Below are 25011 nucleotides of genomic sequence, written 5' to 3'. Positions count from 1 at the left end.
GGAAACTAATTGAGATTAAAATTTGGTGCTCAGGAGCTTTAAAGAACACCATCAAATTCATAGAGACAGAAAGTAGACTAGAGGTTACCAGGGTCTGGGGGAAAGGGGAGCAGAGAGTTATTGCTTAATGGGTACAGAATTTCTGTGTGGGGTGTTGAAAAAGTTTTGGAAATAGCTATGGTGATGGTTACACAACATTGTGAATGTAATTAATGCCACTGAATTGTACGCTTAAAAATGGCTAAAATGGTGCTCGCTTCAGCAGCACATATACTAAAATTATAACGATACAGAGAAGATTAGCATGGCCCCTGTGCAAGGATGACATGCAAATTTGTGAAGCGTTCCATATTTTTTAGTAGGTGAGAGGAAACATCTCTTTATAAATCTATTCCAGCTAATAAATAAGAAAAAAGGATATAACTTGAATATCATTTTGCAACTCCCAATAAATAAATGAACCTAGGCATTAAGCTTCAACAACTGCTAACATCAAAAAAAAAGAAAGCAATAATCAGACATTGATCTTATATCTAGAAGGGGCTGCTGCTCCACTGTTTAAAAAGCTGAAATGTTTTAACCTCACAATAGCAACAATGTATTGCTTTCATTTTGCCCTAATAAGGAGAACAATTTATTAATTTTCATCATGTACTCACAAAAGGGGTTACTTTTTCCAATCTATAAAGAATGGTGTCATATACAATTTTTTTAATGGCTTAAAATGGCAACTTTTATGAGAAATATATATATGTATTCACAATAAAAATAAATAAAATTAAGTAAGATAAGCTGTTTTAAAATGACCAGAGCATCAGTGAAATGTGGGACAACTTCAAGCAGCTAAATATATTGATACATGTAATTGGAGTCCCCAAAGGAGGGAAGAGGAAAGAGATAAGAGGACCACCAAAATTGAAGAAATAATGGCTAAAATTTTTCAAAAATTGATGCAAACTGGAAACCTACAGATCCAAGAAACTCAACAAATCCTAAGTGTGAGAAACATGAAGAAAATTATATCAAGACATATCATACTCAAATTGCTAAAAGTCAGTGATAAAGAGAAAATCTTAAAAGCAGTCAGAGAAAAAAGACACATTACATATTAGGATGACAATAGTTTTCTCACTGGAAATAATGCAAGCAAAAAGACAGTAGATTAACATCATCAGGAATGAGAGAGGTGACATTACTATAGACTCTACAGATAATTAAAGGATAATAAAGGAATATTGTGAACAACTTTATGCCAGTAAATTCGACAGCTTAATTGAAATGGACAAATTCCTTGAAAGATGCAAACTACCAAAGCTCATTCGAGAAAAAATAGATAACACCAGTAGTCCTATATCTATTAAAGAGTTTGAAAATGTAGTTTAAAACCTCCCCACAAAGAAGACTCCAGACCCAGATGGTTTCACTCCTGAATTCTACCAAACATTTAATGACACTTCATCCAAGATGTATGGATGGCAAATAAGCACATGAAAGGATGCTCAACATCATTAGTCGTTAGGGAAATGGAAATTGAACCACCCATTATAATTTCTAAAATTAAAAAGACTGACATACTAAGTGTTGGTGAGGACTGGAACACCTGGAATTCTCACCATCTGCTGGTGGGAATGTAAAATGTTTAAAATGCTTTGGAAAACAGTTCAGTAGCTTCTTAAAAAGTTAAAAATATAAGTACCATATGACCCAGCCATTCCACTCCAAAGTAGTCACCCAAAATAAATGAAAGCGTATGTCCATAGAAAGACTTGCACATGAATGTTCATAGCAGCTTTATTTGTAGTGACCAAAAACTGGAAACAACTCAAAGGTATATCAATAGTTGAGTAGATGAATAAATTATGCTATAACTATACAATGGAATACTATTCATCAATAAAAGGGAATGAACAATTAATATACATGACAACTTGGATGAATCTCATAATAATTATTCCAAATGGAAGTAGCCAGGGACTTCCCTGGTGGCGCAGTGGTTAAGAATCCGCCTGCCCATGCAGGAGACACGGGTTCAAGCCCTAGTCCGGGAAGATCCCACATGCCGCGGAGCAACTAATCCGTGCGCCACAACTACTGAGCCTTCACTCTAGAGCCCACGTGCCACAACTACTGAAGCCCGCGTGCCTAGAGCCCCTGCTCCGCAACAAAGAGAAGCCACCGCAATGAGAAGCCCGCGCACCGAAAGGAAGTGTAACCCCCACTCTCCGCAACTAAAGAAAGCCCGTGTGCAGCAACGAAGACCCAACGCAGCCAAAAATAAAATAAATAAATTTTTTAAAAAAAGAAAGTAGCCAGACAAAAAGAGAGTACATACTGTATGGCTTCATTTCTATAAAATTCTAGAAAATGCCATCTATAATGACAGAAAGCAGATCAGTGGTTGTCTGGAGATGGGGGCTGGGCAGGGAGGGGAACAAAAAGGAGAGATTACAAAAGGGTATAAACAAACTATTGCGGGTAATGCCCATGTTCATTATCTGGAATGTGCTAATGGTTTCACAGTGTATACACATGTCAAAACTTATCAAATTATACGCTATAAACATGCAGTTTATTGTGTATCAATTTTACCTCAATAAAGCTGTTAAAAAATGAAATAACAAAACAGCTAAGAGATCACGGGTATTCTTTTATAATACTCTTGGATAAGATCCAATTTTGTTTTAGAAAAGTAAAACCTTCTGAAGCTTTAAATAACATTATTATTTAAACACATGATTTGGTATAATATATTAAAGCAAAGTACATAAAATTTGGTAAAAAGATGTTATATGTCACAGAGAGGAGAAAATATTCTATCTCAGAAAAAGAGGAGAAAATAAACTAAAACACTTTGATATCAGTATAAGAAAGGGCTTAGTAAAATTGTAATTAAGTTTAAAATATTTACATAAATTGATGATCTTTTTTGTTTTTAAATAAAAGATAATTTTTCTGTTCTGTCATCCTGCATTGCCCCCAGTACTCCTGTGACACCATAAAAGTCTGCATTCCTAAGGCCCAAGTTTTGGTCTCTAATACCATGTTTGAATATACAAGACCAAGGCTCCTTGGAAAGAGTAGCTGATTCCATGTCTGAGGCAGAAAACCTCGAACTGGGCCTAAAACGTCTTGCTGTCAGAAAGCAAGAATGCTTTCAAGGCTAACTGGGGATCCATCACTACAAAGAACAAAGAGCCAGCTTCAAGGGATATCCACGGGCCAAAAGCAAAAAGCAAAAATAAAATTATGGTCAATGGGAGTAAGTTGAGTTTGCGACAGACCATGAGTCCGTGATACTCAAAAGAGACAAATATTTTTGGAGGTCAGTAACGTGATGTTAAAAATTTCCACTGAGGCTCAACATTTCAATAGATGTGAAATTCCAGAGGCAGATCATCGAATGCAGAATTTACAAAGGAAATGGTCATGGGCTGACTCTGGGTCTTCCGAATCCACTCCCCTATTTCAAGCACATGGAAGAGTTGAGAGAAGGAAAAAGGAGGATGGGAGCTACAGCTGTGCTGAGTTCCTCCCAAGGAGAGAGGTGCTTTCCACTTGCTCCCTTGCGGTTGAGAAAACGTGACCTGTTCTCCATCTCATGTCTGAAAAAGCTAAAGGAGCCTGCGGCTTCGGGATAGAGGAGTCTGCATGTCTGGAGTTTCTCCGGGAAAGTATTTAGATCACATCACAGGAAGTGCCTCAGAAAGACCCAATATTTGGTCCTCTGAAGGATACAAGAAAGTGCCCGCAAGAGGATTCCGCTCTAGGCTTTGGCCAGGCTAAGAAAACGCCGAGGCATCCAGCCAGGGAGGAACCATCTCATTGCCTTACCTCCTCTCTTTCTGCCCCTACCAGGATCAAAACAGTAACTAGTAAGTGAGGATGTAAGCAGGGAGAGGGGGCAGAATCCACCCACCATCACCTTCCTGGACTGAAGGTTTTCTCCTGCCACCAGCCTTAGCTGGGGAAGGAAGAGAAGTCTTAACTCTGTAAAGGAAAGGGTTCCTCCCTGTTGCCCTGGCGACCATGCGCGTCTCTACATGGGCCGTGTAGGCAAGACTTAACCACAGCTGACCTGAACGTTGGCAGGATGCCCTGTGGCCCTCCCAGAACATGAGAACTTAGGAAGCTGCCTCCCCATCTTCCAGGAAGGCATTTTCTCATTACCTCCTGGGTTCTGGTGAGGTATGAGGTTTCCCGTCTTAGGGTACAGCTGCCGGCTATCAAACTACACAGAACTGATTCCTCAGTATCAGGGTGCCCCACCCCTCGTGTTGCATTGTCCTCTCTTGTTTTGGTAAAATTTGGTCATCCTGTTGAAGAAGGGTCCCAGGGAGCTGCCACCTTGGCTGATCTTGCTTTTGCTCCTGATGTAAATGACAAACTGTCTGAATCTAAAAAGGTTTGTTTCTTTACCAGCCAAATCTGCCAGCCTTGCTCGATACCCCTTAGTGAGTTTGAGGTTGAGTCATAACTCATACTGAATTGGGCTGTGTCCTGTGACTTAGAGGGACAAGAGGACTTTTTTTTATTGTATCCATAAGGGGTGATGGATGCTAATTAAATTTTGCTGTAATTATTTCACAATATATGTAAGTTCAAACCATTATGCTGTATACCTTAAACAGTGATGTATGTCAATTACATCTCCATAAAACTTGAAAAACATTCAGTGAATCCAAAGAAGACAAAAAAGAAGATAAAGTAAAATAAAATGTTCCTCCTTTTCCAAGGCAATATTATGTGAATTCCCTAAATGAGGTACCCTGTAAGCTGGGAGAGGTACTGTAGGTAGGGAAGGCAAGCCCATACCCTGAATAATTTTCAGTCCTAGTAAAGATGAATTTCTACCTCTTCTAAGGTAGACGAACTCAAGTGCCATCAAATGGTGGCCTGGGGGCTTCCCCGGTGGTGCAGTGGTTAAGAATCCGCCTGCCAATGCAGAAGACACGGGTTCGAGCCCTGGTCCGGGAAGATCCCACATGCTGCGGAGCAACTAAGCCCGTGCGCCACAACTACTGAGCCTGCACTCTAGAGCCCGCGAGCCACAACTCCTGAAGCCCGCGGGCCTAGAGCCCGTGCTCCACAGCAAAGAGAAGCCACCGCAACGAGAAACCCGCGCACCGCAACGAAGAGTAGCCCCCGCTCGCCGCAACTAGAGAAAACCCGCGTGCAGCAACGAAGACCCAACGCAGCCAAAAATAAAATAAATTAAATAAATTAAAAAAAAAAATAGTGGCCTGGTCTCCTCAAGATAGGGTACCATATCGAAGGCTCAATGTTGGTTTCTGCTACTGATAGTTTCAACGCTCGGTAGCTGCAGAATCTAGATCACCCTTGGTGAGAGGGAACCTGCACCATTGGGTCCATGCATAGCCTACATCTCTGCTACCACGGCTATTCTGCTGTGCAAGCGCTGGTGTGGCCAAGGACAGAAGCTGGCTGACATCTACCAGACAAGTCATCCTATTCTCCTGTTTGTTTGGTGCTCTCTCTGTACTAGAATGTATCCTGATGGGCATTGGCATGAGACACAAGAAACCATACTTTTAAAAAATATTTATTTAGTTGTTTGGCTGCACCGGGTCTTAGTTGCAGCACTTGGGATCTTCGATCTTTGTTGAGGCCTGCGAGATCTTTTAGTTGCGGCATGCGAACTCTTAGTTGCAGCATGTGGGATCTAGTTCCCTGACTGGGGATCAAACCCGGGCCCCCTGCATTGGGAGCGTGGAGTCTTAGCCACTGGACCACCAGGGAAGTCCCAAGAAACCATATTTTTTTTCTTTTTTTTTTTTTTTTTTTGGCTGCATTGGGTCTTCGTTGCTGCACGCAGGCCTTCTCTAGTTGCAGTGAGCGGGGGCTACTCTTCGTTGCAGTGCGCAGGCTTCTCATTGCGGTGGCTTCTCTTGTTGCAGAGCACGGGCTCTAGGGCGCATGGGCTTCAGTAGTTGTGGCTCACGGGCTCTCGAGCGCAGGCTCAGTAGTTGTGGCGCATGGGCTTTCCGCGGCATGTGGGATCTTCCCGGACCAGGGCTCGAACCCGTGTCTTCTGCATTGGCAGGCGGATTCTTAACCACTGCGCCACCAGGGAAGCCCGAAACCATACATTTTTGTATCCACTCCCATACATCATCTACATATCTTTTTCCCAGCCAAGCTATCCATCACTACCCAGGAGTCTGTGTATAGCCTGGCCTCTGACCACTTCTCCCTGAACACAGAGTTGATGGCAGCTGTAGTGCTTAGATTTCTGCCCACTGGGAGGATTGCTGTTCCATTCTCCACTTGGGATACCCCTGAGTGGGGCAGGTAGTGTAGCAGCAGGCCATTTTTGGCTCTCACCAGCGTTTCAAGACAACCTACTTTGAACCAGACCCAGACTTTTCGTCCTCCATCAGCTGGTCTTGGTATTACCCATCCCTTCCTACATAGGTGAACACTAAGAGGTGCTTAGTGCACCAGAAGAGAAGTGGGCTGCCTATTCATTGTGTTTACTTATGTCCTTCGGACCTGCTTGAATCAGATCCCAAAGGTACCATTTCCATCATACAATGATTGTACTGTACCCACCTAACCTTATGACGTAGTGGATCTAACAATATCCAGCTCATGACAGCCACTCCGGTTGCATTGACCATGATTCCCACGGACAGACTCAATTTCTTCCAGAGACTTAGTAGCCTACCAGGAGCTGCTTTACTTAATTTCCAAACAGTTAGGGATTTTTCCAGTTATCCTTCTGTTATTGATTTCTACTTTAATTCCATTGTGGTCAGAAAATATGCTTGGTATGATTTCACTCTTTTGAAATATAGTGAGACTTGTTTTATGACCGAAGTACCTGGTCTATCTTGGTGACTGTTCCATGTACACTTGAAAAGAATGTGCATTCTGCTGTTCTTGGGTGAAATGTTCTATAAATGTCAATTAGGTCAAGTTAATTGAGAGTATTGTTCAAATCTTCTGTATACTCATTGATGTTTTTGTCTACTTTTTTTTGAACTAATTGCCAAGGGAGCAGTGTTAAAATGTCCAAATATGATTGTGGGTTTGCCTGTTTCTCCTTTTAGTTCTGCCAGTTTTTTTTCTCCCTGTACTTTGACGCTCTGTTATTAGACCATACACATTTAGGTTTGTTATGTCATTCTGTTGAATTGACCCTTTTATCATTAAGAAATGTCCCTCTTTATCTCTGATAGTACTCTGTCTTACAGTCTACTTTGTTATTAATAGAATCACCCCAGCTTTCTTATAGTTGCTATTTGTAGGGTATATCTTTTTTTTTTTTTTTTTTTTTAATTTATTTTTGGCTGTGTTGGGTCTTCGTTTCTGTGCGAGGGCTTTCTCTAGTCGCAGTGAGTGGGGGCCACTCTTCATCGCGGTGCGCAGGCCTCTCACTATCGCGGCCTCTCTTGTTGCGGAGCACAGGCTCCAGACGCGCAGGCTCAGTAATTGTGGCACACGGACCCAGTTGCTCCGCGGCATGTGGGATCTTCCCAGACCAGGGCTCGAACCCGTGTCCCCTTCATTGGCAGGCAGATTCTCAACCACTGCGCCACCAGGGAAGCCCCTATTCTTCTATTTTATCTCCTCTATGGCATTTTAGTTATACATTTTTATATTTTTTTCAAATGGTTAATCTGGAGATTATAATATGCCTTTTACCTTATTACAATCTACCTTAAAATCATATTTTGCAACTTCAGGAAAGATGTAAGAACTTGATAGTACAATTCCATTTACACTTCCTTTCCCCAGCTTTCTGTGTTGTCGTATAGTTTACTTCTACATGTGTTAGAAACCTCAGTATACACTGTAATCATTGTTGCCCTAAACAGTTGGTAGTCTTTTTAATTTTTTTACTATGGAAAAATACACAAAACATAAGGTATACCATTTTAACCATTTTTAAGTGTACAGTTTAGTGGCATTAAGTACATTGACATTGTTGTTTAATCAACACGACCATCAATTTCCAAAATTTTCTATCTTCCCAAACTAAAACTCTGTACCCATTAAACACTAACTCCCCATTCCCCACTCCCCCAGCTCCTAGCAGCCACCATTCTACTTTCTGTCTCTAGGAATTTGACTACTCTAAGTACCTCAGATAAGAGGAACATGCAATATTTGTCTTCTGTATCTGCCTTATTTCACTTACATAGTGGCTTTAAGGTTTATTCATGTTGTAGCATGTGTCAGACTTTCCTTCCTTTTTAAGACTGAATAATATTCCACTGTATATATATACCACCTTTGTTTATCCATTCATCTGTCGCTGGACATTTAGATGCTTTCCAACTTTTGGCTATTGTGAATAATACCTGCTGTGAATATTGGGGTTCAAGTTATCTGTCCAAGTCCCTGCTTTCAATTCTTTTAAGTATATACCCAGAAGTTGAATTGCTGGATCATGTGGGAATTCTGTGTTTAATTTTTTGAGGAACTGCCATGCTATTTTCCATATCTTGAAAATTTTTTCTATTTACTTACCAGTTCCAGGTTTCTTCTTTCCTTCCTGAAGATCCAAGCTAGCTGGGGGTCTCATAGTGCGGGTCTGCTAGAAACAAAGACTCTCAGCTTTTGTTTGTCTAAAAAATTTTGCCTTCGTTTTTGAAGAATGTTTTCACTGGGCATAGATGGCTAGGTTAGCAGGGTTTTCTCCTTTCAGCACTTTAAAGATGTCATTCCATTTCTTCTGATTCCTATAATTACTCTGAAGGAGTAAGCTATTGTTATTGTTCCCCTGGATTTAATGTGTCTTTTTTATCTGGCTATTTTATTTTATTTATTTATTTTTAAATATTTATTTATTTATTTATTTGGCTGCTCTGGGTCTTAGTTGCGGCATGCGGGATCTAGTTCCCTGACCAGGGATCGAATCTGGGCCCCCTGCATTGGGAGCACAGAGTCTTAGCCACTGGACCACCAGGGAAGTCCCTCTGGCTATTTTAGAATTTTCTCTTTATGTCTTTGTCTTTCAGAAGTTTGACTCTGGCATGCCTAAGTATGGTTTTTTGGTATTTATCCTGCTTAGGGTTTACTGAGCTTCTTGAATATGTGGATTCATGTCTTTCATTAATTTTAGAAATTTCTCAGCCATTATCTCCTTTTTTTAAATTTATTTATTTATTTTTATTTTTGGCTGTGTTGGGTCTTTGTTGCTGCATGCAGGCTTTCTCTAGTTGCAGCCAGTGGGGGCTACTCTTTGTTGCGGTGCGCGGGCTTCTCATTGCAGTGGCTTCTTTTGTTGTGGAGCACGGGCTCTAGGTGAGCAGTCTTCAGTAGTTGCAGCGCGTGGGCTCAGTAGTTGTGGCTTACGGGCTCTAGAGCACAGGCTCAGTAGTTGTGGCGCATGGGCTTAGCTGCTCCATGCAATGTGGGATCTTCCGGGACCAGGGCTCGAACCCGTGTCTTCTGCATTGGCAGGTGGATTCTTAACCACTGCGCCACCAGGGAAGTCCCATTATCTCTTCAAATATTACTTTGTTGCCTTCTTTCTGTCCTCTCCTGCAGGGTCTGATTTTCAGCATAGACTTTCCTCCAGATACTGGAGATGAGAGTCTCTCTAGGTGTTGCCATGTAGGCAGTCTTTTGGTGCTGGGTTTCACTGGCTGCCCTGGGTCTGTTATTCTCTTTTTTCAAATATTCTAGGGCAGTAAAGAAAAACCAGGCAACTCCACAACTCATATAATTGCCATTTCCTTCATACCCTTCAAGATCTAAGGCTACAACATAAGTGATCCACGTCAGGTGAGATTCTTGGCAACTGTGATGCTATATCCAGAGAAGCAGAAAGACATGGGCACTTGAAGTGGGCAGCTGTCCGTGTATATAGTAAACTCAAAGGGAAGCCAAAGAGACATGGGTTGTGGCATCAATATCATCTTCTAGGGACTTCCCTGGTGGCGCAGTGGTTAAGAATCTGCCTGCCAATGCCGGGGACACGGGTTGAGCCCTGGTCCGGGAAGATCCTACGTGCTGCAGAGCAACTAAGCCCATGTGCCACAACTACTGAGCCTGCGCTCTAGAGCCCTAGAGCCACAACTACTGAGCCCGTGTGCCACAACTACTGAAGCCCACACACCTAGAGCCCATGCTTCACAACAAGAGGAACCACCGCAATGAGAAGACCATGCACCGCAACGAGGAGTAGCCCCCGCTCGCAGCAACTAGAGAAAGCCCGCGTGCAACAACGAAGACCCGATGCAGCCAAAAAAAAAAAAAAAAAAAAAATAGCATCTTCTATACAGGATAATGGGCAATGAGGAGAGTTCTTTAGAGAAAAATACCAGCTTAAAAATGCATAAGGAATGCTGAAATTAGAAGTTCAACATTTTGTAGCACTCAATGAAATAATGGATCCAGGAACGACCATTACAGGCTGCAAAAACCATTAGGTAAGATTTTTGGAGCTTTATAATGGATAGATTAGACTGCCAACTTCTAACCCCCAATCAATCCGAACATGACTAAAAGCAGGACAAACAGTCACAATGGGGATCCTGAGGTCAGATGATGGAAAGAACACAGCACCTTTTATGAAGCACACAAACAAAAATTGAACCTGAATTTAATCAAGTCTCTAGATCTAATTATGAGTTTACCCAAAAAATAAATAATAATAAGGGGATAGAAGGACATATGAAAGGATGTCAAAAAAAAGCATTTGTCCAAATCCCAAACTGAGAAATTCTATAGGAAAAAATATTGTGTTTCTTCAACAAATAATTGTCATGAAAAAGAAAGAAGGAGGGGAAATGATATAGGTAAGATAAGACATGGGAACTAAAGATGATAATCCAACTGTAAAAGAAAATTTTTTGAGACCATTGGGAAATTTTGAAAATTGGCTATTAGTTGATACTAAGGAATTATTGTTAATATTTTTAGGTGTGATAGTAATATACTAGATTTTTTAAGGTTTTTATTTGTTACAGATACATCCAGAATCATTTACAGATGAAATAATGTGATCTCTGGAATTTGCTTTACCAGCAGGAAGGGGGAAAGGGCAGAATGGAAAATGTTAATAATTGTTGAAGTTAGGTGATGGATACATGGGAATTACTTTGTATTTGCTCTTGTTAGGGCTATTTTTTATCTTCATAATTAAAATTTTTGAAAAGCGGTTTGATGGTAGAGGGAAGGAGAGTATGTGGAGAAGGATGTAGAGTCTGGGGAGATGGAGCATGTTTATGTGCTGAAGGAGAGAGTGAGAACACTGGAAAAAGATGAAATCACTGACGGAGCCAGTTCTGGAAGGTCCTCGGAAATAGGATGCTGGACCCAGGTGGCAGGCTTTTCCTTGTCAAGGGTAACATTATATTCCAGCCTCCATTAGCTGAATTCCAGCTTGTGTCCTGTTCACAAATTTCATCTTCATTGGCCCTTACAACTATTCCATGAAATCAGTGTAATTATTGCCATTTTAAATTTATTTATTTATTTATTTTTGGTGTGTTGGGTCTTCGTTTCTGTGCGAGGGCTTTCTCTAGTTGCGGCGAGCGGGGGCCACTCTTCATCGCGGTGCGCAGGCCTCTCACTGTCGTGGCCTCTCTTGTTGCGGAGCACAGGCTCCAGACGCGCAGGCTCAGTAGTTGTGGCGCACGGGCTTAGTTGCTCCGCGGCATGTGGGATCTTCCCAGACCGGGGCTCGAACCCGTGTCCCCTGCATTGGCAGGCAGATTCTCAACCACTGCGCCACCAGGGAAGCCCTATTCCCATTTTAGAGATAAGGAATTAAGGCTTATAAAGATTGATGACTCACTCAGGGTCAAATAATCAGTAAATAGCAGATCCAGGGTTTAAAACAAAGTTTCTATACTCCAAATCTTCTGGTCTTTACAGCTGTGAGACAGGCTGAAAGGTGGGGGGGTGACATTTCAACCACTGGAGGGGAAAGAGGGAGCAGGAGATTCAGCCTTATGGCTGATGGCTGGTGGCCTCTGCTCCTTGAAGCTGGGCGGGAGGCACTTAAGGACAAGGGTGCAGGCCCTACTCATCATTCTGGGGCTGCCAAGGAGCTGAAGAGGAGTGAGTCACATTCCGGTTCCAAGACGATCTGGGCCCACCAGTGAGACAGAGGTATCCCCACAAGGAAATTCAGCAGGGAGAATTATCAGGTCCCTGTCGTGGCCCCTTCCCACTCTGCTGCAGCTTCAAGAAACATGGGTGCAAAAAAAAGAAAGAAATGGTCCCTAATAATCCCTCAAGTTCTAGACATACTCCTCCACAGCCCCATCATGCAGTAGCCGCCTAGCTCCTCATGATAACTGAGGTCATTTATTCCCACCCCTTCCTTTGCTGCTATTTCCCCGGCCCAAAAAGCCCCAAATGAACAGGTGGTAATCAGAGCTCCAAATCCACCGGAACCCTTACTGTGTCCCCCAGTGTTCCATGACCCCCAGGAATCAGAATTTCTTTTCTTTTTTATTTTAGATTTACTTTTGTATTGAGCTAACATTGGTTTATAGCATTATATAAGTTTCATGTGTACAACATTCTATTTCTTTTTTTTTAATTAGTTTATTTATTTATTTATTTTTGGCTGTGTTGAGTCTTCGTTTCTGCACGCGGGCTTTCTCTAGTTGCGGCGAGCAGGGGCTACTCTTCATTGCAGTGCACAGGCTTCTCATTGTGGTGGCTTCTCTTTGTTGCGGAGCACAGGCTCTAGGCATGTGGGCTTCAGTAGTTGTGGCACGCAGGCTCAGTAGTTGTGGCTTGTGGGCTGTAGAGCACAGGCTCAGTAGCTGTGTCGCACAGGCTTAGTTGCTCCGTGGCATGTGGGATCTTCCTGGACCAGGGCTCGAACCCGTGTCCCCTGCATTGGCAGGCGATTCTTAACCACTGTGCCACCAGGGAAGTCCCAACATTCTATTTCTACTTCTATGTACCCTACAGTGTTCTCACCACCAAAAATTTAGTAGGTATCGGAATTTCTCATCCAGCCGAGACTAAATTTGAAAAAATGAGAAGTACAGGTTCGCAAGCAGATTTCAGGGGTGGTAGTGAAAGGAACCACTTACTTCTTCCACCTTTTGGTTCCCTAATCCATGAATTCTAACTACAAGGCATGCAGGGCCATGTATCAGCTGTAGGTTCCACGCACACTCCACGTCCTGGTGGATATCCCTCCAACCTCTCACAGTGTTGAGAGGGCACCTCATCTAAGAATATAACAGTCCACTCTATGTTCTATTAGGTCAGCTGCTTTCGGGTATTGTGTGTACAATCCCGTCACCATGTTGCATCTCCTTTACCATAAAATGATCCCCTGGTCTAAAGAGATATTGTGCCGGATCCCTTGCTGGCAAATCCAATACATTCTGCAAGCCCTTGAATGATGGTGCTGGCAGAGGTACTGCAGGTAGGGGAGGCAAACCCTTACATGGCACAGAATAAATTACAGTAAGACAAATGCCTCTAGGGTGAAAGGTGGTCAATGGAACAAAATTGCCACCAAGAGGTTGACTGGGTTCCTTAAAGGATAATGCTACATGAAGGATCATTCAGCTCAGGCATTCAGCAGCAGCAGTAATATATCAGCCGTGGTGAGAGGGAGCCCATCTGTTGTGCCCGTGCATACCCTTCATATGGCTACTCTGTTCATAGACTAATTGCACAATCACTGGAGTGGCTTAGGACAGGGCTGGATGACCTCCACTAGACAAGCCATCTCGTCTACCCGGTGATGAACGCTGCCTCTGTGCAGATTGCCGGTCTGGATGCCTTCTGACCTTCATGCCTTGAGTTGATGGTTGGTTAACCTGAACATGCATGTTCTCCTTTCAAGTCTTGTAAAGCAGTTAACAAAAAGCAGCCAACAGCCCAATACTTACACTTTCCATTGCCCCCATGCCTTTCAAGTGTCATCATTGCACATAAACTAAATCTAGTTTATTGAGGTATCATTTTCATACAATTAAATTCACCCTTTTTAAGTGTAGAGTTCAATGAGTTTGACAGATGTGTGTGTTTGTGTACCTACCACCACAATCCAGATACACAACATGTCCATCACCCCAGTAAGTTCCTTCGGGCCCTTTACAGTCTATCCCCTTCCCATATCCTTGGCCTGTGGTGACTGCTGATCTGTGTTATATCATTTTGGCCTTTCCAGAATGTCAAGTAATGGAATCATTCAGGTTGTAGCCTTTTGGATCAGGCTTCATTTACTAAGCATAATACTTTTTTTTTTTTAAGATTTTTTTTTTTAAGTGGACCATTTTTAAAGTCTTTATTGAATTTGTTACAATATTGCTTCTGTTTTATGTTTTGGTTTTTTTGGCCACAAGGCATGTGGGATCTTAGCTCCCCAACCAGGGATCGAACCCGCACCTCCTGCATTGGAAGGCGAAGTCTTTAACCACTGGACTGCCAGGGAAGTCCCTAAGCATAATGCTTTTGAAATTCATCCATGCTGTTGCAAGTACCAACGGTTCCTTCCTTTTTATTGCTGAGGTGTGTGTCACTGAATGGATACATCACAGTTTGATGGACACTTGGGTTGTCTCCAGTTTGGGGGCAGTTATGAATCAAGCTGCTGTATGTATTCACATACAGGTCTTGGTGGACATATATCTTCATTTCTCTAGGAATGAGATTGCTGGGTTGTGTGGTACATGTATATTTATCTTTATAGGAAACTGACAAACTCTTTTCTGAAGTGGGTGTATTCTTTGTTTTTATCTCCATTGGTGGAACTGTTCTCTAGTCACTGACAGAGACCATTGTGGAAAGACCATTGACTCACTAATTCAGTGAGAAACTCAAACTGTGGAATAGTTGTGAACATTTTTGCTGTTTTAGTTCTTTAAGTATCAATCGCAACTCAAAGGATTGAGGTGGGAGTTGCCACCCCTGGGTGACCAATTGTGCTGCTTTGCCCGAGACTCTCCCCATTTTAGCACTGGAAGTCCTGCATCCTGGGAAATCTCTCAGTCGTGGAACCAAACTGGGACAGGGGATCACCCTGTTATTGACTGTCAGGTGCTGTGCTGGGCACTGCACATCTGTCACATCATCTTATCCACTGGCCAGTGTCAAGGGTAGGTTTGCTTGTCCCCATCTTGCACATAAGGAAACAGCCTTTGAGAGGTTAGGTTGCTTGCCCAGCCCACGCTTCAGAGCAGGTGGAGCCAAACTTTGGCATCAGATCTGCCAGACTCCAAAGTATTGGTGTCTTTCAGGTCAGTAGACGTCATTCCCTAAGTGCCCAGTTCTGGTGCCTCAGGGGCACCAGCTGCTGGCACGTGGGCCTGGGTGGAGCTTTGCTGCCCTCTGGTGGCCGACAGGATGTCACTCAGAGTCTGAGTCCACTCTTGTGGGACAGTTGGTGAGGAGTGGGGGTGGGTAGGCACCCTTTCCTCCCAGGGAGCAGGACCTCAAATCTGGCTTCAGCCCTAGGAGGGTGCCACCTGGATGGCCCCACCATGGTCTGCTGGGGGGCCTTGGTCCATCTATCCGTGAGTCATGGGATCACTCAGGCCCTCACAGCCCCAGCCTGCTGGGTTGGAGTCTGGGTGACCCTGAGCCAGTCACTCACCCCTCTGGGGCTCTCAGTTCCTTAACAGGATGACAGACATGTCAACACTCTTATACTAGGCTTAGACATTGAGGTTGCTATTATCAGCTCCTTCACAACTACATGCCTTAACTCTCCCCCATCTTGGTGCATGCATTCATTTCATTCATTCATTTAACTTCCATCCAGCAGCTGTCTGCCAAGTACCAGATCAGGGCCAGACCCTGAGCTGGGAGTATCCTGGAGATGGTTGCCCTGCTAGCTCTGTAACTGTCTGCTCATCCACTGTCTTGTGTGCTCTTTCATTCATGGAGTATCCATTTCTTTATTGAGTGTTCATTCATTCTTTCTCGTACTCACTAACTTCCTCATTCACTCATTCATCCATCACTAGGTTATCTCATTTGCACATTCACTCATTCTTTATTTTTTCAGACTCTTTTCCTTCCTCCCTCCCTCAATCCTCTGTTCTGCAAACATTCTGGAAGCACCACTCTAAGCCAGAATTAGATGCTGGGATTCTGGCACAACCCTCTCCCCAGACATGTGGGAAGGCAGATGGTGAAGACACCCTGTAACTACCACATGCCAGCCACTGGGACTCAGAGCAGGGGGAGCACCAAGAAGGGAGCAACTGACTGCCTGGAGGAGGAGGCTGGGTGGGGGCAATCAGAGAAGGCTTCATAGAGGAAGTAGCATTTTAGCCAGGCAAAGGAGGGTGTATGGGAGTTCTCCAGGGAGGAAAAGACACTCCTAGTTTTTGTTTCGTGGTGTGTTTGGGGAACAGTGAGGTGCCTGGGGTTTGTGATGTAGGGTCATGTGTGCATGATCCAACCCAGACCAAGCCCTCCCTGGGTTCCAGTGACAGACCTGGGTCACTCAAGGACTTCCCCTAATTCAGCAACCTTGGCCCCTGGAAAACCATCCACTATCAAGTGGCCAGGAATGTCCTTAGGGCATTAACAGAGCACCCTCCAAGCAACCACCACCTGTGCACCTGTCCATCCTCTGGGGACTCAGTGGGAGAGCTGTCCTGGGCTGGGCGGGCTGAGCAGGCAACAGCAGCAGTAGTATCTGAGGTGCCTGGCCCCCAAGATCCCATGTTCATCCAGCAACATGAGTGTCTTGCTGTGGGCCAGGCCTTGCCCCAGATACTGGAAATGCAGCAATGAACAAGACAGAACTCCCACTCTCTAGGGGCTGACAAATGATAAACAAGAAAAACAATTATGAAGACCACCAGGAACACACCTGTAGTTGAACGAATTGGGTTTATTGCCTCTTTTGAGAAGGAAGACAGCATTTACCTCAGTAAGAGGGTGTTTAGGGGATTCCCTGGCAGCCCAGTGGTTGGGTCTCCGAGCTTTCACTGCCTAGGGTCCAGGTTCGATCCCTGGTCGGGGAACTAAGATCCTGCAAGCCCCACTGCGTGGCCAAAAACAAAAAAGTGTTTAAAAAGGCTTATTATAGGGACTTGCCAATGCAGAGGACACGGGTTCGAGCCCTGGTGCGGGAAGATCCCACATGCCACGGAGCAACTAAGCCCGTGTGCCACAACTACTGAGCCTACGCTCTAGGGCCCGAGAGCCACAACTACTGAGCCTGCATGCCACAACTACTGAAGCCCACGTGCCTAGAGCCCGTGCTCTGCAACAAGAGAAGCCACCGCAGTGAGAAGCCTGCACACTGCAACGAAGAGTAGTCCCCGCTCGCCACAACTAGAGAAAGCCCATGTGCATCAACGAAGACCCAACACAGCCAAAAATAAATAAGTAAATAAATAAATAAATAAATTTGGGGGAAAAGAAAAGGCTTATTATAGAATTTGGACCTGGGTTAGGTGATTTGGGGGAGGGTTCAAGTAAGTGGGCTTTTACTTCGGAATAGATGTCAGGAAGCGGGGACAATTCTACGACGGGAAGTCTTAATAAATCTTTAAAGTGGAAGGCTAATGCTGTAAAGAAGCAGCAGTTACTCATATTAGTCAGAATAGGGAAACGGTTGGTCTTTTTCTGGTTCCAACAATATTCTTGTTTTCATCTGGCTTTAAACATGATTACGGAGCAGTCTTGTTTATGCCTTGCTCCATCATGGTCTCAGAATGGCCTTGCACTACCGTGGTGCTCTGGGAAATTGTTTATGTCCAACAGGAGACTACCAAGGCCTAGCTGTGAGTGCCAGGCTAGTTCCCAGATGCGAGGGGCAACTGTTCTCTTTCTCATAAGAAAGGCCCATTCACTCGACCGAGGTATATTTGCTGGGAGCCAGGTGCAGAGTAATTCGAGGTGGACAAAAGAGATACGGCCCCAGTCCTCAGGGAGCTCGCAGTGACGTTTGTGCCGTCTTAAACACATTGTCAGAAATGGCAATGGGAGTGCACCAGATCCAAGGAACCGCCAGGACACAGGCCCGGGGGCGGGGGTGGGGGAATGCTGAGAGGTCGGGGTCGGGAGCTGGAGAGGTCGGCTGGGGCCGGACCCTCGGGCACGCAGGGCCACCTCTCCCCCAGCGGACGTGGGCAATCGCTGCGCTGATTTGCTCAGAAACATGAAAAGAAATCAAGCAGCTTTAATCAAAATAACCCACCGGGGCTTCAAGCTCATGAATATTCAGCACACTGCTTCCGGCTGGCAACTCCACTCCAGCCCCGCCCAGCTAGGAGACTGCGCTTGCGTCGCTGGCGCGCGGCTCTGTCGTCATACGCGTGCGCAGCCGCTCGCCAGAAAAGCCGCAGAGCTGTGATGGCGAGTTCGGCCGCCTCCTCCGTGCGACCGCCGAGGCCCAAGAAAGAGCCGCAGGCGCTCGTCATCCCCAAGAATGCGGCGGAGGAGCAGAAGCTCAAGCTGGAGCGGCTAATGAAGAACCCGGTGAGACGAGGCGCGGGCTGACGGCCCTTCCGAGTCCCACCCCCTTCCCTTCCGGCGTCTCTGGGCGCTAGCGGGCCCTCTTTCCCCGCTTCCGAACTCTGGAACTCAGTACCCGAACCCCAGGGTCAGACCTTAGGAAGGAGTAGGCGGCCCCGGAGATAGTGAGCTATTTTCTGCTCTCATGTTAGATCCAAGCTTGGATGAGGGCGCTGCGAAGCGGCTTCTCGTGCTCTAAGACCCTTTAACTTTGTGAACAGAAGCCTTAGACTGGAAAGATACAATCCGTGGGTTTGCACAAGTGTTTATTTTCTTCTGAACAGCACTAATTGTTAGAGAGGCATTGGCCAAGACACCTGGGGTTGGAGGTTTCCAGCCATAAACGATGAGTCGCGTTTCTGAGTTCTGCCCTGAAAAGTTGAGTGGAGCCCTGGCAAGGCCGTGGGCTCTGATAGGACCCAGAGTATACAGGATGAAGTAAAGGCAGAGGGAAGAAAACAAACTCAGCTTTGGGTCCAAGAAGCAAAGCAGCCTTACTTCACTACTTCAGTTAAAGTTTTTTGGTTGAAAAAGATGTCACTTTGTCAGCCGGTTTATACATACAAATGCTTTCGTGTTTAAATGTTGCAGGACAAAACAGTTCCAATTCCAGAAAAAATGAGTGAATGGGCACCTCGACCTCCCCCAGAATTTGTCCGAGATGTAATGGGTAATGTCTTTTGGATGTGGGTGTGTGTTTAAATAGTTTTTAAAGTATAAGTATTAAAAACTCTGCAGTTAATATTTGTTAATTACATTCCTGATAGGAAGAAAAAAAAGCTCACTGATCCAGTATTTTGCTCTTACAATGAAGGGGTATTGTTGCTTGTGGTTTGACATTAGAGAACTTTCTTCTGCATTGTTTTTAATACCTTGTTTTTCAAAATGGAAATAGTTTTTATTTTGTTGGGTTGTAAGTTAACATAACTATAAAAAGAATAAATAACAGGTGTAAAAAAATTAGAACCACCTGTAATCTGTCGTTCTAGTTGTAACATTTTGATATAGTCCTCCAAACCTCTTTATAGTCAAAACCACTCATGCTTAAGAAAAAATGTTTACAAAAATATGGTTGTTCCACACATACTATTTGATATTTGATAACCTACTTTTTTTCACTTCATATATCATGGACATCTTTTCAACGAAGTAGAAACCTAGCATGTCAAATGTGAAATCATCTGGTGGGGGAGGGAAAGGTCACAGGCTCTCCTTTAGGTTTCTGGTCTCTGAACGATAGTCTGCTTGTCCTCTAAATACTGCGCTAGAGTGGAATTTTTGGTGACTTCACATTCAACATTCACACAACAAATATTTAATGATACCTACAATATACCGGCCAGTGTGCTAGCTTCTGGGGTACAATGGGGAATAGGGCAGGCTTGGTCCCTTCCATCACTTCTAGTATCTTTCTTTGGTCCCCTGTGATTAGGAGTAGCCTGTGTTGGTGACTGTATATCATCAAAAGCTCTGGACTGTCCTGGCTTTAGGTTCAAGCGCTGGGGCCGGCAGCGGAGAGTTCCATGTGTACAGGCATCTGCGCCGGAGAGAGTACCAGCGACAGGACTACATGGATGCCATGGCTGAGAAGGTTAGTGAGCCAGGAGGCTGGCTGAACCCTTGGGTTTAGGCAGTGTGCACTTAAACCTTAGAAAAAAGCACTTGAAGAAGAGTAGATACACCTGGTTGTGGCTTGCGTGAGGGCTGCCTTGTAAAGTCAGCACGAGAAACAGATGTCACGTAGAGTCCAGGGTACTTCTAGGTCAGACCCAGCACGGCAGGATGCTCACACTAGGAAATGAATGAGGGGAGGGAGTCTTCCAGGTGGTGGAGAGCCCAGCAGAGTCCCCTTTCCCCTCCAGGCCATTTGCCATGGAATAGAAGCAGGATCTCACACCACTTGAGTTATTATTTCTTTATAGTTTCTCTCTTTTTGGCTGAATGCCTGTAATTCCAGTTAGCTGTGTGTTTGGTGCTAGTAGTGGTGTGCTTTCAAGTGTTTTTGCTTCTTTGAGTTTTCTAGCTTTGAGACTGGCATTTCTTCATGACAGGTGTTAAATAATAATTGATTAAGAATGGAGAATTGGGGGCTTCCCTGGTGGCGCAGTGGTTGAGAGTCTGCCTGCCAATGCAGGGGACACGGGTTCGAGCCCTGGTCTGGGGGGATCCCACATGCCATGGAGCAACTGGGCCATGAGCCACAACTACTGAGCCTGCGCGTCTGGAGCCTGTGCTCCGCAACAAGAGAGGCCGCGATAGTGAGAGGCCCGCGCACCGCGATGAAGAGTGGCCCCTGCTCGCCGCAACTGGAGAAAGCCCTCGCACAGAAACGAAGACCCAACACAGCCAAAAATAAATAAATAAATAAATAAATAAATAAATAAATAAATTTATTAAAAAAAAAAAAAAAAAGAATGGAGAATTGCTGGCAGTTCCCTGGTGGTCTAGTGGTTAGGATTCAGTGCTTTCACTGCTATGGCCCGGGTTCAGTCCCTGGTCAGGGAACTGAGATCTTGCAAGCCATGCGGTGTGGCAAAAATAAATAAAGATAAAAATTAAAATTAAAAAAAAATTTTTTTAAAAAGAATTGAGAATTGTTTTTGAAATTGTACTGTAAGAACTGTTAAGCTCTCCATTGCTTGATGGGAAAGGCCAGAAACCTCTCTCCTATTGCTCTTAAGAAATATTCTTTTGGACATTTCACTTGTCTCCTTTCTGGAATTGAGTTTTGGAGTTATTTTATCCACTCCAAAAGTTTTGTTTGATTTTTTTACTAGATTTAAATTGAATCTGTAGCTTAAGTTGAATGAGAATGGATGTCATAGTGTTTAGTCATCCCCTCTAAAAACTTTGTCTTCTTTTATTTGTCTAATCTTTTTGTATCTCTCAGTGATCATATATAGAGATTTTACATATGTCTCACCACGTTTGTTCAAAGATATTTTAAGTTTTTTGATTGCAGTGGTGGTGAGTGGTCCCTTAAAAATTTATTTGAATGGCCAAAATTGAGTTTGAAAAATACCTGTATGATTTTTGAACAGATTGGGATCATTGCCATGGTGGTTTTCACCTGGTATTTGCTTGTCCTGCAGCCCTCACTCGGCCTCCAGGTGTCGGTGGTTCTTCTCCAGCTACTTCTCAATTCCAGTGAGGAAGACTTGTCACACAGCTATACCAGGTCACTGAAGGATTTGCGCTGTTGGGAATAAACAGAACTCTGTATGTAGAAACTAACAGAAGCACTTTTTTATTTTTGAACTACTTCAGAGGGGAGGAAATAGAGCAGACGGTTGTCTCAGATGCCATCAGTTAGTCTGAAGCTTTTATGTATTGATTAACGACCCAGAGAAAATACAGAAAAATGTTTCACAAACCTTGAATCCACACAAATGCAAAGGTTTTATTTCACATGGTGAAAGAGAGGCTCTGAGGTTAGAAGAAAAAAAGAGATGCAAGAGAATCCTTACCTTCCACAGCGACTGATAGATTGTCACCACTGACAGAGCACATCTGACTCCTGCTTGAGCCCTTGCCGGGGGGGGTCAGCAGCCAGCGGGGGGCTCTGTCTTGGTTGCGCTTCAGACATTTCCAGCTCAGCTTCTAAACAGATCAGGTGCTTTTAGTTTGAAGTCATTGCTTTCTAGCTGAACTCTAATTAAAGCTGATTCCTTTCTTGGAAGGAGACCCTTCTTTTTAATTTCATAATTCTGCTCTCAGTTTCTGCATTAGTCTGAGCAGATCCACAGAGCCTGGCAGAGGTGTTGAAGCCACCTCTTCCTCCTCTGCTGGCTCCTTTGTTGCTCCATCGACCTTTATGGCTGTAACTAGAAAAAATGGAGATGGCACTTGTTTTTTATCAGTAGATGTCTTTATAGTTTACAAGAGCTTTCCTGTAGGTTATTGCAGTTCATTAGTCTTCCTAAAGGCTCAGGGAAGGAGAAATTATTGTTTCCCCCATTTTATAGATGAGGAAGCTGAGGCTTAGAAACAGGGAGCTGCTAGGAAGAAATAATACAAGGGATGGATATATATTTGTATGTATGTATGTACTCACATATACATATGTACACCTGTAGGTGTGTTTAGTAGCAGGTGACGGCAGTACATGTTATGCTGCCTTAGAATCGGTCATTTGATAACCGTAGCGAGTTAGGACTTGAAAATTCCATGGTCGCAGCCCTCTGGCCACTCCATCCAGTGAACCCCCATCACTGTCTCTGAAGAAGCAACACTCCTGTGTGTCTGCTTACTGTCAGTACGCTACTGCATTTCTGGCAGTTCTGTGGCACCAGGTGAGTATCCTACCATTCAACTCAATTGTGACCCTGTCTACGTGGAGATGGCGCCATATCTCGAAGGTTAAGGCTCAGTCCTGCAAGACTGAGCCCCACCCCCAACTTCAGAGGCCAGCCACAAGTCCCTGTTTTCACCTGTGCTTCTGACCCACTGGCTATAAATCAGAGGTTTCCCATGGCCCCTTCCTCAGGTTCAAGTAATTTGCTTAGAGGGGCTCACAGAACTCAGGAAAACATCTTACTAGTTTTCCGGTGTAGTATAAAAGGATATAACTCAGGAACAGCTGCATGGAAGAAGGGATGCAGAGCGTCCATTCCTTCTCCCAGCATCTCTAGTGTTCACCAACCCAGGAGCTATCCAAACCCTGCCTTTTGGGGTTTTTGAAGGCTTCGTTATGTGGACATGATTAAATCACTGACTGTTGGTGATTAGTTCAACCCTCAGCCCCTCTCCCCTCCCTGGAGGTCAAGGAGGTGGGGCAGAAAGTTCCCTTGGCAACCAGCCCCGTTCCTTAGGTGCTTTCCCAAAGTCACTCATAAACTCCTTTGGTTGAAAGGGGCTGGTTATGAATAACAGAAGATACCCATTTCATCTTTATTTCTGGAGTTATTTCAGGAACTGGGAACAAAACTAAATATTATAATAAAAGATCCCCCTGTGGCTCTTACATAGGAAATTTGTAAGAGTTTTAATGTGCCAAAAACAGTAGATGAAGACCAAATATGTATATATGTTATGTCACAATATCACATTTTCCAAGGCCCTGGAGAACCAGAGCCAATAGTGCTGCCTCTGCCTTCAGGGACTACTCAGCGTGCTCCCTCTCATACTTTCTCTCTTACATTTACTTGTGCACGAACAGTATCTTAATGAACTGAGTTATTTCACCATCAGAGATCCATATATTGATTTCCTGCCTCACCTGTGAGGCAACTTCTTAAAGTGGCCCTGGAGACCTGGATGTACCTGTAGCACCCCCAGTGGTGTGACTTCTAGAGTTTTCATACCCAGGCAGGCCAGAGTTTGTCTAACTGATGTGGTTTTTTGCAGCAAAAATTGGATGCAGAATTTCAGAAAAGACTGGAAAAGAATAAAATTGCTGCGGAGGAGCAGACTGCAAAGCGTCGGAAAAAGCGGTGAGGGCTTTGTGGCATCCCGTAACTACTGAGACTTAGGGCGGGAAATGTAGAAGTAAATAGTTGGTGAACGAGTCCTTCTTGTAGTCAAAAGTTTACCTGTATGGCCTGTATAGGTCTTGGGTGTAAAGATCCACAGTGGGGACTTCCCTGGCGGTCCAGTGCTTAAGACTCCACGCTTCCAATGCAGGGGGCGCGGGTTTGATCCCTGGTCGGGGAGCTAAGATCCCACGTGCTGTGCAGCGCAGCTAAAAAAAAAAAACCCACAGTGGAGCAGCCCCGTAGAGGAATGGCTTTTCTTCCAGTACCTAGGGAGAGATCAAGTCACTTATTGCCCCCTGCCCCTGCCCCCAGCTTGCTACAGATTCTCCAAAGCTTGCTGGTCAGCACTTTGGTGGTGAGCGCATGGATTTCTGTGTCTCCTTCATGTCGGTATTTTAACATCAGGTTTAATAAGTTGCTATGAGCAAACTTCCCGGTTAGCTTCTCCCTTAAAGGAGGGTCTGTAACCTCCCTAAGTGACTACATGAGTATACAGACTGCGTCCGTGCACGTGTGTGTGTTGTTTTAATAAATGCTCCCTCAACTTTTAGAGAGCCGAGGAGGATTCTAAAAATTGTCCTTAAATATCTTTGAATGAGAAAGTATCGCCAGTATTTCTGGATTGCGCTAATCACCTCAGGACTCCAAAGAATCTGATCCTGATTCATGAAGGAAACAGGTTGATAGTGTTGATGATGTTGGAGTAGCAGAGTTGTGAGGAAGTATTTCTTTCATTTTATCGTAGCATTCGTGTAATTACTAAATTGCTAAAGGTTCTGTAAGTAGATGTGTATTTTCTAAAATATAAAATAGTTAAGGAATTAATTATTTTGCATTTGCAGCCAGAAGTTAAAAGAGAAGAAATTATTGGCAAAGAAGATGAAACTTGAACAGAAGAAACAGAAAGAAGGTGAGTGGTACCCACTTTTCTTTCGTGACCTTTCTTAGTGCTGATCACAGTGGTTGACCTGTCAAGAATGAGATTTAGAGTTTGGAGTAGGTTGGCTGGCCTCTGAAGAAATGAAGGCTTGTTTCTATTAGTTTCGACTCGTTTAATTGCAAGTGTCAGGAAGCCAAACTGGTTTAAGTAAAAAAGAAAGATACTGCC

The 25011-nt window shown here is 44.2% G+C and overlaps 1 protein-coding gene and 1 non-coding gene across 3 annotated transcripts in view; both read left to right on the top strand.

Moving 5' to 3' along the window:
• Positions 1-249: 249 nt before the first annotated feature.
• LOC133104587 (U6 spliceosomal RNA) lies at positions 250-356 on the top strand. The gene has a single exon (XR_009703647.1). It is a non-coding gene; the product is annotated as a U6 spliceosomal RNA (small nuclear RNA).
• A 17857-nt stretch (positions 357-18213) lies between these two features.
• PRKRIP1 (PRKR interacting protein 1) overlaps positions 18214-25011 on the top strand; it is a 30639-nt gene continuing 23841 nt past the window's right edge. Inside the window, exons 1-5 of one of the 2 annotated variants that reach the window (XM_061208033.1) lie at positions 18217-18393; positions 19021-19099; positions 19920-20020; positions 23776-23861; positions 24746-24813. In XM_061208033.1, the coding sequence (XP_061064016.1) occupies positions 18268-18393; positions 19021-19099; positions 19920-20020; positions 23776-23861; positions 24746-24813 (460 nt within the window). In that variant the 5' untranslated portion in view covers positions 18217-18267. Of the gene's footprint in view, positions 18394-19020; positions 19100-19919; positions 20021-20563; positions 20972-23775; positions 23862-24745; positions 24814-25011 lie in introns of those variants that run through there. The other variant, XM_061208034.1, reaches the window with a different exon arrangement.

The sequence above is a fragment of the Eubalaena glacialis genome, chromosome 13, assembly GCF_028564815.1.
Source record: "Eubalaena glacialis isolate mEubGla1 chromosome 13, mEubGla1.1.hap2.+ XY, whole genome shotgun sequence".
Classification (NCBI taxonomy): domain Eukaryota; kingdom Metazoa; phylum Chordata; class Mammalia; order Artiodactyla; family Balaenidae; genus Eubalaena; species Eubalaena glacialis.
The sequence above is the reverse complement of the archived record's forward strand: the minus strand, read 5'-3'. Positions and strand labels throughout refer to the sequence as shown.